At 32.3% G+C, this 17714-nt stretch overlaps 2 protein-coding genes across 3 annotated transcripts; both read right to left on the bottom strand.

The window, feature by feature from the left end:
* Nucleotides 1-4560: 4560 nt before the first annotated feature.
* Nucleotides 4561-12419, bottom strand: LOC113867870 (pentatricopeptide repeat-containing protein At4g35850, mitochondrial). Of its 2 annotated transcripts, none has more exons than XM_027503370.1 (13): nt 12331-12419; nt 12089-12224; nt 11846-12008; nt 10918-10983; nt 10705-10802; nt 10264-10381; nt 9968-10177; nt 9546-9622; nt 6438-6531; nt 6020-6085; nt 5862-5939; nt 5642-5743; nt 4561-4938 (listed from the first exon to the last, which is right to left on the bottom strand). In XM_027503370.1, exons 1-13 carry the CDS (start codon nt 12353-12355, stop codon nt 4837-4839), a joined length of 1335 nt encoding a protein of 444 aa, XP_027359171.1. In that variant the 5' UTR covers nt 12356-12419; the 3' UTR covers nt 4561-4836. The 2 variants fall into 2 exon arrangements, with proteins under 2 accessions (XP_027359171.1, XP_027359170.1); XM_027503369.1 differs by having other exon boundaries at nt 12089-12242; nt 12331-12400.
* Nucleotides 12420-16864: 4445 nt separating this feature from the next.
* LOC113868094 lies at nt 16865-17480 on the bottom strand. The gene has a single exon (XM_027503660.1). The coding sequence runs from the start codon at nt 17379-17381 to the stop codon at nt 17037-17039; it is 345 nt and encodes a 114-aa protein (XP_027359461.1). The 5' UTR covers nt 17382-17480; the 3' UTR covers nt 16865-17036.
* Nucleotides 17481-17714: the final 234 nt, after the last annotated feature.

Genomic DNA, 17714 nt, shown 5'->3' with positions numbered 1-17714 from the left:
GTCCCTCAAGGTAGAAGGAAGAGATCAGATTCGTTGATCTGTTGGTGTTTGGTGAAACTCAAAAAATTGGTTGACCTTGAAGATCCAACTGAAGGCATCAGAACCATTAAAGGTTGGGAGGTCGAATTTGAGAGGTCTGGTGGGTACAGAGAGTTGTTGTGTATGTGGTTGGGATTCCAGAATGGAGGTGCGATTAGCAATGTCATGAAGTGTATTAGAGAGGTTGGCGTGAGAAATAAGGATTTGTTCAAGTTTTATGTTGAGCTTGGTGAGCTCATCCTGAGGAGAAGGATACTCAGCCATATGGAGTAGTGGTCAATGAAAGCACCAATGAAAGGTACTGCTATAGAAGGAAGGAGTAAATAACAGAAAGGGAGAGAATTTTCAGAGAGAAAAGTTATACTTTATATTTCTTGTCTCCTTTTCACAACAACAATGTGTTATATATGCATAAATGGTAACTGCCTTGCAGTACTAATCATATGCAAATAAAAATAGGAAAATACAAGGACTATTTTCAATCATTCCTTCCTAACTGAATTTCCCTTTTTACGGGAAGCAGGACATGTGACCACATAATCCTTTAGGTGGCATGGTTGGTAAATGATTCTTTTGGGGGTCTTTTCGTGTGCATCCAGTGAGGTAGGCGATGGAATAGAGTCCTTAATTGGGCTGTTGGGCAGATTAAGGATAATGGGCCCTATGGTCCTTACAGAAACCCATGTAACCAAATTATTTTCTTAAGAAAAATTTCTACTATATCATGTGCAATAAAAGAATGGCCTAATGGTAAGAAGTGGGCATATTTGGTGAGTCTATCAACCACCACCATGATGTTATCCTTACTCTGGGCTTTTGGGAGACCTTCTACAAAATTCATTTAAATATCTAACCAAACTCATGTGCTAATAGGTAGGGGTTGTAAGAGACCTACAAGTGTTAAGGTTTGATATTTGTTTTGCTGACATACATCACAAGACACCACGTACTACTAAATGTCTTTTCTTATTCCCTCCCAATAAACAAAAGTTGCTACCCTTTTGTATGTTTGAAAAAAAACCTGAATGTTTCCCCATTAGTGAGTTATGAAATTTAGATAGTAATATAAGAATTTATGAAGATCTTTTGGGTATAACTAACTTTCGATGATACATTAGTTTACCATTTTGTAAGAAAAATCCTGGGTGTGCATTTGAATCTTGGAGGAGACCTTGGACAATAGTTGTTAGCTTAGGATCAACTTGTACTTCTTCAACCTATTCTTCTAAATCCTGAAACTTAATCTTAGAGATGACAACATAAGTTATTTTTCTAAACAATATATCTATAACCCCATTTTTGTAGCCAGGTTTACACTTTATTTCAAAGTCAAATTCAATTAGTTTAGAGGTCCACTAAAGTTGTTCCTCACCTAATAAACATTGATCATTCAAAAATCTTAAACTCCTCTTATCTGTATGAATGATAAAATGTCTGTCTATTAAATAATGTTGCTACTTTTGTACTGCTAAGACGATTGCCATCAACTCTCTTTCATAGACCGACTTCAATTGGGCCCTCTTTGATAATGTTTGACTAAGAAAAGTTTATCCTCCTGTTATAAAACTGCCCCCAACCCTCTTAAATTTGGAACAGTGAGGATTGGTAGTTAAGCCATTACACCCTTTAACACATCAAAAGCTTCTTGGGCCTCCATACCCCACTGAAAATTGTCCTTCTTAAGTAGTTGTGTTAGAGGTTTAGCAATGCTCCCATAATTTTTAACAAACCTTCAATAATAGCTCGTAAGGCCTAAAAATCCTTGTAGCACCTTCACGTCTTTAGGAGCAGACCATGTTAACATAACTTGCAATTTTTTTGGGTTTGCTACCACCCCTTGGGCTGAGATAATGTGACCTAATTATTCTATTTGTTTTTGGCCGAAAGTACACTTCGTCTTATTGGCAAATAATTGATGTTCCTTCAAAAGTTGCAGCACTAGCTAAAAATGTTTTGCATATTCTTCCTCACCTTTATTGTAGATTAGTACGTCGTAAAAAAAAAAAAAACAAGGACAAACTTTCTCAAATAAGAGTGTAACACCTCATTCATTAACGATTGGAAGGTTGAAAGAGCATTTGGTTAATTCAAAGGGCATCGTTACAAACTCATAATGCTCTTCATGCGTCCTAGATGCAGTTTTAGGAACATTTTCTTTCTCTCATCCAAATTTGGTGGTAGCCTGATTTAAGGTCTAATTTTGAAAAAATAACTATGCTCCTTATTCATCCAACAATTCATCAATTATAGGAATTGAAAACTTGTCAGAAACTGTAATCTTGTTGAGCCTATAGTCCACACAAAATCTTCACCCTCCATCTTTTTCCTTAACAAGAATGATTATACTAGAATAAGTACTTAAACTCGGCCTGATGATACTTGAGATTAACATATCACTCACAAGTTTCTCTTTTTCAATCTTTTGGTAACGAGGGTACCTGTATGGCCATAAATTAGGTATTTCAAATCCTTCCTTCAACACAATGGTATGATCTTGTCTCTTAGTTGGTGGTAGACCCTTTGGTTCTTTGAATACTTCCTTAAAGTCTCTCAAAATCTTATGAATTTCTTAAGGAATGATGTTGTTGTTAGTTTCTTTTATTAATTCCTTGCATTTGAAGAGTTTGCATTCTAGGAGAAATCCTTGTCATTTTTCTTGTAAAGTTTTGACCAACTCTTTGAAAGTCGCAGCGTTTTTGAACAGTCCTAATTTGCCTTACAATACCATAATTTCCCCCCTTCACAGTCACCTTCAATAAGAGTTCTTTAAAGTTAGCTTTAATTTCTCCTAAGTCAGCAATCCATTCCATTCCTAACACCATGTCCACTCCTCCTAGGTCGAATATGAAGAAATCCTGTTGAATCTTTAGTCCCTGAATTTGAAGTACTATCCAACGAAAAACCCCTTTACTCTTAATTCTTCTACCATCCCCTACTTCCACTGTGTATGTTACTGTCTCGGTTACAGGTAACTACTTTTTGAGAATAAATGTAGATGATATATAATTGTGGGATGCTACACAATCCACTGATACAGCCACCTTTGTGCCTTCAATTTCACCCCACATTTTGATTTAATTTTTGGAAGTTAATCTAATAATACTACACATTGATATTTGCAATTCTTTAAGGTCCCTTCCTTTTTCCCCATCGCTAAAATCTCTGCTTAGGATTAACTCCTGAAGTTGCTTATTTTTGCAAACATGTCCAAGACCAAATTTCTCATTGCACCAGAAACACAATCTTATTCTTGTCTTGTCTTCTCTTTAAACTTTGCATTTGTGAATTTCTTGAACCCCCTCCCTCTATAAGATCCGATTGTTTTCCTGCTGTTGGACTCAACAAAACTAATTTTCTTGCTATTTCCAAGATTTTGGTTCTTGGTTCCCGTCTCCCATACCACCATTCTTGATGAAGAATAACTTTTGTGCGAATCCCTATTTTATGACTCCTTGAAACCCCTTGGCTCAACAAAAATTCTTCTCATCAATTCTTTGAACAAAGTACATCAATTCTGGTAGAGTGGTTAACTAATGTCACTTCAATTCTGCCCTAACTATGTCTTTTAGTCCATTCAAGAATATCCCTTTTAGATACTCTATATTTGTCTCCTTATATGACCTTGCATACAACTCAAATTGCTCATGATACTCTTCCACCTTTGTCCTTTGTTTAAGACCCAACAACATTTCATGAGTTTTGTGCCATCGTAGACTAAAATCTCCCTATTAGAGTTGTTTAGAAATTGTCCCAAGTAGGGTTCTTGGAACAAAATTCCCACCATTAAAATCAAGTTAGTTCTTTGCCCTCCATTGCCAATTGCAGCTTCTCTTACTCTAAGATACCCCTTAAAGTAAATTACCTCTCTAATTGACTAACCCACCCGTAATCGTTGCCTCCAGAAAATAGAAATCTCTAATTTTCTCCACCAATCTCCTTTAGATTGACGTCTTGACCCACTACCATTGCTAGAGTTCCCTTGCTCTCATTGTTGCTGCCCTCTAAATCACTTTTTATTACATAGAGCTTTCTTACATAGAATTCTCTAAATGGGAGTTTAAACCTACTACTAACAAAGAAATATTCATTAAGAGACAGATGCACAAGTCAAATGGACAAAATTGAAAAATAAAAGATAATGTGAAGAACTACACATTTTATTAGCATCGATTAATAGATCACATTGAAAATTAAACTGAAGGATAAAAAACCAACGAGGGAATGCATGAAAAACCATGAGGAACTACGGAAAGTTTTATAATCTCAAAAAACTATTTTGTAAGTTTACTGAAAAAAAGAGTACAATTTATTACATATAAACGTAGATAATAAATCGGCTTTCATGAGGACAAAAAGGCAGACAAACATAAGATTAAGCTTAAAAATCCATTAGTAGTAGAGTTCCCTTGTCAACTTTTCTTCATTCAGGAAATAATCGTGTTAAGTCAACAAGTAATTGAAAAAAGAAGATTAAATACAATTGATAGTCAAATTTAGGAAAATGCAACTTTCAGTCTAAAGACTCGAGGTAACTTAACATGCAATGCTACCTCATGTATTAATTCTCAGAAACAAAGAATTATTTCACTAAAAAAGTAAACTATCAAATGGTGGAAAAGGGTATAACATGCCCTACGTAATCTCCTGAAGTTACTCCATGCAGAACCCCTTAGCTCAACTTACTCTTGACAACATCAAAATCCCGTGTGAATACACACAGAATCTACGTGCTAACTCATACACGAATCAAATAAATAATTCCAGTAACTTGAGGATTCTGAAGGGAAAAGCCTAAGCCTATACATTTAAGTTCACCCTGTTTCCAAATCTCGCACGAAGGTTGTCGTATGTTTGAGAAACCAATAGAAGTCGTGGATCATCCTCAGGTATCTCTCGATCCTGCAATTCCACACACAACACAGTGAACATCAATAGTCCAGTCATGGGAAGATAGCTTTACAAAATGATATGTGACCAGTATAAAACTATTTTAAAGAGTAAATAAATCAACAAAGAAGACAATTAAGGAACTGGTCAGATAAGTAAACTTCATGTGGCTTGAGTGAAATGGATTCCACTTGAACTTCAGAATGAGACAAGAATAAGGCCTCATCCCAAATTTTTTCATATCCTTCAATTGTATTTCAAATTCAACAATTCAAGCATTTTAAAGTATATCTGTATAAGCAGTCACTCTGAGAACATAGAAATGAAAACTTCTTGTGTTTCTTTCCATGCAAAAAGACAATTCACTTTTCCAACCTTATATGATTTCAATCTTGATCCACGATTAATGTAATTATATCATCGTCAAACCATTGAATAGCCCGACCACTAAAAGAGTTTGACAATGATAGTAATTACATCAGAAATTAAATTTAGGGGTGTAACAAAACAAGATTGGATAGTACAAAAAGGTCACTAGTGATAGTGGATCAAAATTAAGCTCATACCAATTATTATCTCAAATGGAGATAAGAGAATTTGCAACCTTTGCAATGTGAGATCCATAACTTTTTACCACAAATATGAATATACATACCATCAAGAAATAATATTTGGCACATATAAACGTGATGCATTACTGAGACAAAGAACTCACTTTTAAGCCCTGGTAATATGCTTCTACTGCAGCAAATGAAGGGTTAACTTTGCGAGCTCGCATCATGTCCCATATGAAGTTAGCAGTCGTATATCCCCCCGTCTAAAATTTGAGAAATAAGAAGAAAATACACACCTTAAAATACACAGCAACAAAGATAATCTGTCTTGTATTGAGCACATAACAAGAGAAAGAGTTTGCATTTTGCAACTTTGCATACCTTTTCACCAGCAGCTATAAGTAGGAGTTCACTTCCCATTTTTGAATTCACAAAGAAATTTCTTTCGTTCATCCTTACCTGCATTTGTAAAATTAAATTGCAAGTCTTTAAACAGACCAAATAAGTCACGTTGTAACCAAGAGGCTATGATAACCTACCAGAATATCTTGAGCTATTTGCATTCCTTTTTCAGTGTACCCAGCCATTGCTCCCTCTGCAAGTGTCTGCAGGCATGCTGGTTTGTTATTCATTATGCATTTCATACAGATTAACAAAAATTATCATTAAGCTGCTCAGTTTAACAAGGTAAAATTCCTGGACTACAGCAGCAACAGTTAAAGTTATCAGGGGGGGATATAAACGGTCAGCCACATAAACTATGTTTTCTAGATGTTAAACATCAAATGCAACATGAGAACACAAGTAGAAATTAAGGAGAAACCCACGCTAGCTACACCACTGCCATAAGGGTACTTATCCACATTATTTCTTAAATCAAGAAGATTGTTCAAGAAAATATCAGCGTTCAACAATTTCAGGTATAGTAAGTTCTAGAAACTGTATGAACAAACTTACCGTAAAAAGTTCTGCAGCAATAGGCTTTCCTGAATTTACACAGTCATCAAAAGTTCGAAGACCACGGTCAATATCTCCTGCATGACAATAGCACCTGCATAATAATGGTAACTAGAGATAAACTGCGTTTTTTAATAATGCAATTGGAAAACAAATACCAATTAAATAAAACCAAAGGAAGGAATAAGGATCGTCCATAGAAGAAGTTCAACTTGCAACCATATTTGCTTACTTCACCAACTAAACAGCAACCAAGTTGACCCAGTTTGAAGCTTAAAAGTATGCTTTTTATGAGTAATTCTTAGTCTATCATTAGCAGCATCCTCTAATTGGGTAGATTCAATTAAATTGTTTTTGTTCAAATTAAAAGGAAGGTGGAAAAGAAAGAACAGGTTTTGAAAAATATTCTAAGTTAACCTAGTGCTTTAAATCCCCATCATCATCTAGGTGATGTACTAGTGTAGTACAACTAGCACAAAACACAGCCTGATAAGATTACAAACATAATAAGACTCCTAAAACAAAATGTGCCGTTATATTCTAACAGTTGGATATCCAGTAAAAGAAAGTAAATCCAGCAGATGTAGCAATAAGAATGTAAAGCATCGAATCTGCTTGGTGCCCTGTGCCTCGTTTATAGTTGGATTATTTAACTGAGTGGGCTCAGAATAATATGTTTGTTGTGCAAACTGCAAACCAAACGATTTATTTTTTGTCCCATAATTCTCCACTACTATACATAAAATGAGACATCATGTGTTTTTTTTTTTTTCCCCTATAAGTATTTCTTTATAAATCATTGACTTACTACACTAGTCATTTTAAAATAGAAAACATAACTTTCATTGGTAATCTTATCTCTCATTCATTATTATATGCTCGAATAACTATTTAAATGGTATTTGCCTTCGTAGTTCTTCCTTTTTTGAGACATTCTATTTCTTAAACATATTGCTTCTGTTCTTTGCAAAACTCACCTTTATAGTCTAATGTACAAAAGTTAATGTCAAGAAAAATTAAAAGACCAAACGCTACATGCCTTTTCTTGATAGTTTACAATTATATTCCATACATGCACTCAAAAGCATTACAATGACAAGGGTGCATATAATTATTCATTTAAGGTGTATTTATATTCATACTATGAAATACCATTAGAAGAAATTGGCTGTTTTTATTACAAATCAATAGAAGTGCTTCGACTATTGAAAAATGAATAAAACAGAGAATCTTAAATGTTCACCAATTAGAAAGTTTTTAAATTATATTATACATGCATTAAGGTCTTTTTGGTTTAAAAGAAATAAAGGCTTTTTTATTTTTAAAACTATTTACCAAATTAATGGAGAAAAAAAAATATATTTACTGGTTTGGAGTGACTTTTACCTCGTGGCAGACCACTCTATTATTTTCTTTTAGGTCACATCAGTTTCACATCTCTGCAGATATGAAGTTATTTTTATTTTTTTTGAAAAAAATTAATAAGTTTCATATAAGAAACAGAAAGTCTTTAGTGCTGACACATGTTAACCAAGCAATAAGTTTCACCTCTCAAACAGGCACAACTTAAAGGTCAATGACACCTGTCATAACCGAAAACTGTCACATTTGCACAATATGAAGCAAGTGATGACACAAGATACTTTTGGAATAAAAAAAGGCACAATATAGTGAAAATAAAATTAACATCTAATATTCTTATAATAATTCTAATATAATAAAAAATTTGCAATCAAACAAATAATTAATAAATTTATAATATCATATAAAAAATTTAACGGAGAAAAAATGTTTAACTGATTGTATATTTATGTTGATATTTTAATTATTTTTTTTATTTTAAATATTGTGATAGCTAAATATTACAATTTAATATTCCTTTCAATTTATTATAATATTTCTTACTTATAATATAATAGGTAATACCTTTAATAATATTATAAAAATATTATATAAATAAAAAACAAACTAGAGGATCCTTAGCTTCCGCAATACCAAATAGGACCTATGGACACACTTCAATCCCTAAGTAATATTATGAGGAGGAGGAGGATTAAAGAGGTAGATGGTCTACAAATTACAATTTAGAGACTGCTGCTATTCTCTCGAATGATATTGTTATTTTCTTCTGATTCTTTTGTGATTTTGTTGTTCTTTCCTATAATACTTCTGTATGAGTTTGCAACACTTTATTGAGTTAACTTATCCTTTAAGGTATAATTTGCTAGAAAAATTTATTATATAAAAGCATATTTTTATTGTATAGCTAAATGACTAGTTATCTTATATGGTAGTAAATGCTAGGCTTTAAAAAACAACACAAGAAAAAGTTACGAGTTGCAAAAATGATAATGCTAAGATGAATGAGTGATTATACAAGAAACGACATAATAAGAAATGACTGTATATGTGAAAATATTAGAGTAGCACTTAAGGTAGAAAAAAATGACATAAAATCAATTAAGGTGGTTTGGATATGTGCAAATAAGGTCACTCGAGGCACCAGTGAGAAAAATAAATGACATGACTTTTAGCCTGGCAAAAACAAATGGAAAGACCCAGAAGAACTTTAGAAGACATGCATCCTATTTAGTAATAAATAATATTTCAAAAAATTTATTCTTAACCAAGTTCAATGGCACCACACAATCCTTGTAGCTGAACTCACCTAATAAGATAAGACTTGATTGTTAGCAGTTACCCTTGATATAAACTAAGAATCTATATTTACTTTCTATAAGTGTGTATTAAATTATATCATTTTTTTAATTATATGGATACAGGATACTAGCTTCAACATGGTGCCACCATATCATCCACCATAAAAATATGGCAGATGTTTGGGGCATGGCACCATACATCAATAACGGCTTTGAAAGAAATAAGAACGAAGATGAAGGCATGCATCAAAGACAACCAAAATAGAATCATTTAACCTACACACCAGTGATTAATATATTTAGCATCTAAACTGAAGAAAGCATAAATTACAGCTCATGGGCTCAGTTAATTTACATACTAAGACAAAGCTACTTTATGGTAGTATGCATGCTATCAAGTTATCTGAATAGGACAAACCATAGAAATTAATAACCAATAATTGATTACCTAATTACTTGCAACATAATATAGATATCAGGAGATTTCCCGTCCTTGTCTAGCATTTCCAAAAGTGTATCTGTCAACTGCCACAATAAGATATCAACCATTAATATATTAAAAGACACTTTACAACCAAAAAAATATATGGACATTAACAAAAGTGAAAAAAAACAACAATTTTGAATAGAAAACAAAAACAAATAGTGTCTGGCAGTTCAGGTGGACAGACAGAAGGAAACAATAGATGTGTGATGACATCGCAAACCTAAAATTAAAACATAATAATGGAAAATAATCCAACTTCCTGAAGTCATGGTGGAATGATTTCATGTTGCATATAAACAGATGGTATCAGAAGAAATCAGAAGCATACAAGAAGAATCATTTAACAATAGCATCAAAATTCCTATATACATGATACCTCATACCTCTACATTCTTCAGGTCAGCAGCAGCATTAAATGCAGTATGATATGCGGTAAATATTCTACCCAAAAATGCTCCACGCCTATGAGCATATTCTGCTGTTGGTAAGTTGTATAACTCCTCATCTGAAACACCCATCATCACGTTCTCAGCATTGCCACTGTCAGTTTCTACTGAAGACCATATCTTTGACCTCTCCACAAACTCAATAACCTTTTTCCACAGAATAATAAGTTAAATATCACTACACAATTACAGCACGCATGCATGGCAAATCAAGATATAAATAGGGTAACTACTTTTGCAGCAAAATCATCACTAAGAGGTGTTTTATTCTTGTGTGCAACTATAAGCCCAGCATAGCAGAACTTGTTTAATCCCAGACCAGCTGCAGTCATATCACGGACAACTGCATACCTGGATCAATAAATTTCAATAATTAAATATTCCAAAAAACCATAAACATAAAAGAGGAAATCTGATGCACACTTGAGCACTAAAAAAGACTACTAGAAGTTGGAAATCCATTCCACCTATCTTACTAAAAAAGTAAAAAAAAAAAAAAAGAATATAAATTGTAGGCAACAAGGTTTTATTTGTTAGACCATCAAGAGTAGCATCATATAACACATTGTGAAAAGTAAAACACCACCCTAGGGTATTGAACAACAATAAAAAAAAAGGATAGTATAAACAGAAAATGGAGTTCTTAAGGGGAGGGATGAATGCAAAAAGCATACACTTGGTCTAAGCGTCCATCGGCTGCACAAGCATGTAGCAAGCAGATGTAGGTTTGTACATTTGGCTTTATGTCCATGCATTTCATCTCCTCCAAAATCTTCATTTCAAAGGAAAACAAACAAAACATGAAACATCTAAAGAGATGAAGCAATAAACACTTTTACTGTAGTAGAATTTTAAATGCATGTCCATGAGAAGATATTGATAAGTACCTGAATAGCCTTATCAGAGTTCTTGCATTTCCCACAAGTTGAAATCAGAAAGTTGTATAAAGTTACCTATGTCATCCATAAGAGTCATTGATCCAGAAACATTCATAAGAGTCATTGATCCAGAAACATTAAAACTGTAAAGTGGAAGTTTATACAAATTACATTTCAAAATGTTTTGTGGGCTCATGGCATGTACTCTCTGAGAAAAGAATCAAAACAATGATTCTGCTCTTTCAAGTAGGGTCAAGGGAGAAAAATTAATAGCAACTGCAAAGCAACCATACATACTCCCAATCACCTTTGCATGCATATATGTATATAAAACAATACATTGCAAATTACAAACTGGCCTGCCTCTAGTTTCCAAAAATTTAAGTCACATTTTTTGACCTGAAGCCATAAAACAAATATAACCTAAGTATCTTTGGATCCATGCAAGCAAGGAAACTTGGAAAGGTTATAAAGAAAAGAAAAGAAAAGAACCTCAACAACTTTTGCCATCCCTCAAGATTATCCATATTCTACAAGCAATTACATTAGGAAGAGACCCCAGAAAAAGAGTTAAAAAACTTAGCAAGCTCAAGATTTAGAACTAGAATACATTCCGGTATAATTATTTCATTTCACTCATTCCCATTGAAATAAACAAGGCAACAGCATCAGAACTAGCTCAAATAAAAGTCTAAAGTTCAAACTTCAAATCACCTTACATGTCAGAGCCTAATTGAATTTCAAGCAACTAAATTGGTTTCTTTCAGTGGTCAACGGAATTAACTAAGTACCCATTTTTCAGCATGCAAATTCGAGCATTACACCCAATAATCTCTATAATCAATAACATCATTCCAAGCCTCAAAAAAAAAAAAAAAAAAAAGAAGAAGAAGAAGAAGAAGCAAATTCATGGGAGAGAAAAAAAAAAGGTGCATACATCAGGGACCAAACCCATGATTTTCATTTGGTCAATGAAGAAGAAAGCATCTTGCATTCTAGCTCCCTTCATGGTTCCAACAACAAGGGAATGGAAAGTGTCACGTGTAGGCTTCACCCCATCAAGCATCATATCATCGTACACATCCTTCAGCAAGAAATTCCTACCAAACAAACCCCAGATTAAAAAGATTAAAATTTTGCAAAAATTTATCAAAAGGGGGGGGGGGGGTCTAAAAAATACCTTCTTTGAGCAGTGAGAGAACCCAAAACGGTGTTGTATTCGGCGACATTGTTGGCATAGTTTCTCTTGGAATACTCCTCAGTTGAAACGGAGAAGAATCGGAGCCCCGAGACCCGACCCAATGACCCACCACGCCCTGCAAAACGGGTTTGAGCTAAGAAAAATAAGAACGTGAAGTTGAGATTCTGAAATCAGGGTTTGTATGTGGAAATGAAAAACAAGTAGTAGAAGAAGAAGAATACCAATAAGAGATTGAAGGAACTTCATGCTAGTAGAATCAATTCGGAACAGAATAGTTCCTCCTTTTGTTCTTTCCTCGTAAAACCCTGGGATTTTGTTTGTTGCTTTGCTTGTCTTGTTTGGGCTTTGGTTTGTTACTGGACAGTGAATTTTGGGCCTGGCCTCAATGTCCTATATGTACCTTGGAGTAATTACATTTTGTAGCACTATATTTCTTTTATCACTTTAAAGTTTAATTTTTAAAATGTATTTAAAAAATTAATTTTTAGAACTAGAAAAATGAGTGGGCCTAATTTATTGACTTGATTGTAACTGCTAAAATTTAACTATTGAATTATTAAATTTAATGCTTGAATAAATTGGGCTTTTAGCCCAATTTGCTTAAGTCCAAATCACAAGCAGGTTTGGATCATACTGGCCTGCAGGGACTTGGACTGCCCCCATTAATACTAAAGAGAAATGGTAAAAATGCACTTTTAATACCGCTTTTCTTGTTGAAAAAAAAAAGAGTTTTTAAATATTTATTTATAATTGATAAAAATTTATTATAAATTATAAAAATATATATGTCTCACTCCTAATTTAATGTGTCTAATTTATGTTTTTGTACTTTTCAAAAAGCTTCAACTATTAAATAAATTTATGTTAGAGATTGTGATATTTTGTATCAAGAGAATAAAATGTAAATATTTTAAATTTCTTGTGTACACAAAGTTCATTATACAGTTTTGTAGATAAGTTTTATTTTAAAAAAGGTTTATTTATTTGAAAGATTTAAGATTATATTGTTTTAAATGCGTTGCGTGAATTAATTTGGTGATGCTTTTTTGTTTCAAATTTATTACATGGAATGTGGTGGTTTGAGCTTTTTTTAATTTGTTGTATTGGATATGTTAATTTGGTAAGCAAAATATTATTAAAAATATAAAATGCAAATTCATAAACTTAATGTGTTAGAATAGTTTTTTTGAGTAAAAAATTAAATAAAATGGGTTGAAAAGTAAGTCACTTTACATATGTCTTCCATCTCATAAGGTTGGACTTGCAATTTTATTTTAAAGACTCAAATAACTTAGACTTTTTATCCCAACTCGCATAAGCTTGTTACCCACGTTAAATTGAGTTGAATAATTTAGATTGACAGTTCTCTTAAATTCTTGAAGTTATTTAAAAATTACTTTTGAATTTAATTTAAATTCAAAAAATTAAATTTTAAAAGTAACAAAAAAACTAGTAATACAACTAAAAAAAAGTAGTGTAAATTTTCTTTTGTACCAGTCACATAAACCCTAATTTTGATTTTATTTTAAGTAGGAATGTAAATATATTTTGATTAAGCTCTTTCTTTGTATGAGTAAGACTCCTTGTACCTAAAGTATATAAGTAGTAATGGGTGGTTGCATTAATGGAATAACCAGTTCTTCGAAAATGATGAATTACAACGTCAATCTTTATTAGATAAAGTGTTTATATTTAGTGTCTGATTATATCACAAACAAAATTCATTTTTCTAAAGGATATTTATAGGAAGCAAAAAAAAAAGGTTAATAGAAGTATTCAACTTTAAATTTTTAGTGATTAAGATTTTAATATGCTTTAGATTAAATAAAAGTAACCGTGTCCTTACTTATCGGCTTTATAGATATATTTGATATTTAGAGGAATTCATCTTGTTCATGTCTGTATAATCTCTATAATCAATTCCTCTCACCATAATATATAGACATTACAAAATTCTGTGGTTAAGATGAGTTTATTATATATTTTAATAATGTTAAACGACTTAGTTTACAATGAACAGATAAACAAAGAAAAAAAATATAAAATAAAATAATTGATGTAAAGACTACAAGAGATAACAATAAAAATGTACCTTGTAAAAAATGTTAATATGCATAAGTGATCTCTTTACTAAATTGCTCTCTTCAATTTCTAAATTGATTTCAAATGTTACACGATTTGACCAAGTTACAATATTGTAATTTGATTGTTCTGCACGATTATATTGTATGTACCAAATGAAATTGAAATTGGTGACACTCACATTCACGAACAAATTCAGCAAGATTTAGTAATAAAAAGATGACGATAACATCAATCACCCAAGTAAATTCAATTAAGACGAAGATAACTCAAACTGGGATTAATGATAAATCTAATTAGTTTTTGGCAAGTCACTCTCACTTTTTCAAAATGAAGTATTCGTTAATTTTCATTCTAATCAAATTTTTTTCTTAATTGGTTTGCTGATATTTTTTCTAATACATATTTTCCCTTCATGTTAATCTTCCTTGTGTTGGAAACAAGCTTGTGCTTATGTAGATGGTACACTGTTGATGATTTCTCACTATGGAACAAAAGAAAGGGCATTATTTGTCTTTGAAGCATCTAACCAAGAAACTTGTTCTAAAATATGCACGTTATTGATGCAAATTTATGTGTGTGTGAGCAATAAAAATTTGGACAAACCTTGTATAGTTTTTTTTTTCTTTTTTTTATTATCAAAATTAGAGTTTTATTTTGATAATATATAATACCATTTGATGCTCACCTTTTACTCAGGTAAAACTGTAATTTTAATTTTAAAAAATTGCACATAAAATATCTAAGGAACTCTTCTTTTGTTCTAAAAATTTCCTTTTGTAATCAAGTCAACTTGGAGAACTTCCAAGAAGTCAAAAGTTGTATTCAGACTATCAAGGTGTGTGTCATCCTATGACTATGCAATTCTCAAGGTTAAGTAAAATTAATTTTATTATAAACAATTTTAAACAGTTGAACATGACTGAGATATGTGTCCAAATTAATCTTTGGCATGGATTTTATGTTGGAACGTGTACCACAGTGAGAGGATTTGATTTTGGATGTTTTCTAAATAGGCAGCAGCAAGACATAACACAATAAATGCTACTTGATTGCACACAAAGGTTGGAGGATAGTTCAATTTGATGTGAGAGGTTCCTAATAGCTGTCTAGAGGAGAAGGTCCATGCATAATAACATGAAGATTGTTGGTGTAGGGTCAAGAATGGGAAGTTTTATATATGATCTAAAATATGCTTCAAAAAATTGGTATACCTGAACTGATTTATAATTACTGTAGTTGGGTCTCCAAAGGAGCTAAAGTGAGCCTACTCTCAATACTCAAAAAAAAATCTAATGATTTGTTGTTTGCATCATTACATGCTGATGTTTTTTTTAATAACTTTTAGAAGAGTTTTCAAAGATGAGATGCAAAACAATGTTGAGAAGATAAATTTGGGCAAATGTCCTATATATTGACATGGAATTTGGTTGACAAAAATTGCTATAGGGTCTAAATCTGAAATATGGCAATGCAATTAAAATACGTGGATAGTCTAGCTGCTATTGCAACACAACGAAATCCAATTTCTCATGCATGGGGAGACAAATATTCAAGATCAGGTATCATGTTGTCAGAGAAGCTCAGCAGAATATGCACATCATTTTGATGCATTGAAGTTCAAAATATTTAGTTTTAGATATATCAACCACGGAATTGCCCAGAGTTCAATTTGATGTGCTAACAAAGAAAGCTAGAGTTTTCAACATGTCAGTTAAGGAGTGGTGACAGTAATCATTTTTTTAGTATTTAAATGTTCATAACTTTTTTTTTTTCTTTTTACTATTCCAATAAAGTGAATTATCAAGTTTGCATGATACAAATAATGTTAGGTAAGTAGTGACATTAATTAGTTGTTTAATGTTAGTTGGTTATATAAAATAACATGCCTACTTTTGTACACTTTATATAAGTTAGAAGTTCACATTCCTTTTTCTCTTCTGCCAAAAAAGGCCAACATTCTGATGGAAGAGAAAACATTTTACTTTCTTGCAAATGATATTAACAACTTGTAGTGCAGACAGATTAGCCTACTTCTACGCAATTACCATTAGTCGTATCTTATTCCCTGACAAAATGTAACATAAATTCAGTACTGATTTTTTTACACATTCGTTAACAAAAAGTTAAAAGAGTATATTATTTAACCCCAAAAATAAAAAACTTTAAATCATATGTAATTGGAGAGACGAAACTTTTGTTAAGTGCTTTTATACAATAAAGGTTGACACACATTCTCGAGTTTCCCCTAAAACATTCATGCAATAAAAAAATAATAAAACTTATGTGCCAACCTTTGTTGCATAAATTATTGAAGTGAAATTCTAATTTTTATTTGAGAACAGTAATAGAAGTACTTATAATAATGCACCTTAGTTTTGTCCTAATTGGAGGAGGAAGGAGAGAGGAACTATTCCATGAGACATAAGTGGTATTTCCTTTCTTATTTTTTCAGAAAAATAATTTGTCAAATTTCATTGACAAAACTAACTGCAATGAGGAATGAAAGTATCTTTGAAATGCAATTACATGTCTAGCCTAATAAATATTTATTTTACAGCCATAATTTTTACATCAAAAGGGATTTGGATTCTCTAGTGATACTTTTTGCTTTTGTGTCTATTTTATAACATGACATTGTTAATCTACCAGGTAGTATAAGAAGATTCAAATGCAACATAAAAATGAAAAACTAAAAGGTTGTAAAAGGAATAATAGGTAGCATCTTTCTATATGAATTGGAAGAAAACAAAGAACATTAAGAAAATAAAACAAGACTTAGCTGGATGGAGAACCCACATTATAGGATGAGTTCATAGCCCAATTAAGACATTAACTACAAACATCAAGCAATTTTTGATTGAGACAACTTCTTTTCAAGATACTTCAATGATGCTGGATTGATTTGAGTGAACATATAATTCCCAGCGAAGAGATCACCAAAATGGCCTTGCCCCTCCTTGAACCTTTTCTTCACCTTAGCACATAAAAGCCTCACTTTTTTCATCCACAATCTTCTCCATCTTGGCACTTTCAACCTGAACCTTTTCCTCAACGGCACCCCTCTAAATCTGCACCACTTCTTTGGCCTTAGGATCACCCTTCTTTCTTCATCAGACTCAGTTTCAAGACTTAGCATTTGGTAAGGAAGCTTAATAGCTCTGGGAGAAGCCATTTCTATGAAAGACATGATGAGATTTTGAGAATGAAAGTAATGAAGACAAATTTTTATTAAGATTGTGACTAGGGTGAGCCTATTGAGAGGATTTTCTTGATGAGTTGATGTTGAAAATTACATTTTTTGTAGTTGTTGATGTATTACATGAGAAAGCCAGTGGTAGTTGAAGTAGCATCGTATTTGTTGTACTTTGGAGCTTTATTTCTTAGCATTTAGTGGTACATTGCGTGCACAATTCTCTAACTAAACAAGAATTTTTACACCCCAGTACACAAAAATCAAAAGAAAGAAATATAAGATAAATATAAAAATAGCGTCTGAAAACATTAAAATTGTTCTAAAAGT

Source organism: Abrus precatorius, unplaced genomic scaffold (genome assembly GCF_003935025.1).
Source record: "Abrus precatorius isolate BTA unplaced genomic scaffold, Abrus_2018 Scaffold5, whole genome shotgun sequence".
Lineage (NCBI taxonomy): Eukaryota > Viridiplantae > Streptophyta > Magnoliopsida > Fabales > Fabaceae > Abrus > Abrus precatorius.
Note: the sequence above shows the minus strand (reverse complement) of the source record. Positions and strands in the feature narration are given on the sequence as shown.

Coding starts and splice junctions, on each gene's coding strand:
- LOC113867870 (XM_027503369.1), bottom strand. CDS start 12,355: ATGAAGTTCCTTCAATCTCTTATTG. Junction 10,803..10,917: donor ACTCTGATAAGGCTATTCAG/GTACTTATCAAT, acceptor TTTGAAATGAAG/ATTTTGGAGGAGATGAAATG. Junction 10,178..10,263: donor GTGATGATTTTGCTGCAAAA/GTAGTTACCCTA, acceptor CTGTGGAAAAAG/GTTATTGAGTTTGTGGAGAG.
- LOC113868094 (XM_027503660.1), bottom strand. CDS start 17,381: ATGTCTTTCATAGAAATGGCTTCTCCCAGAGCTATTAAGCTTCCTTAC.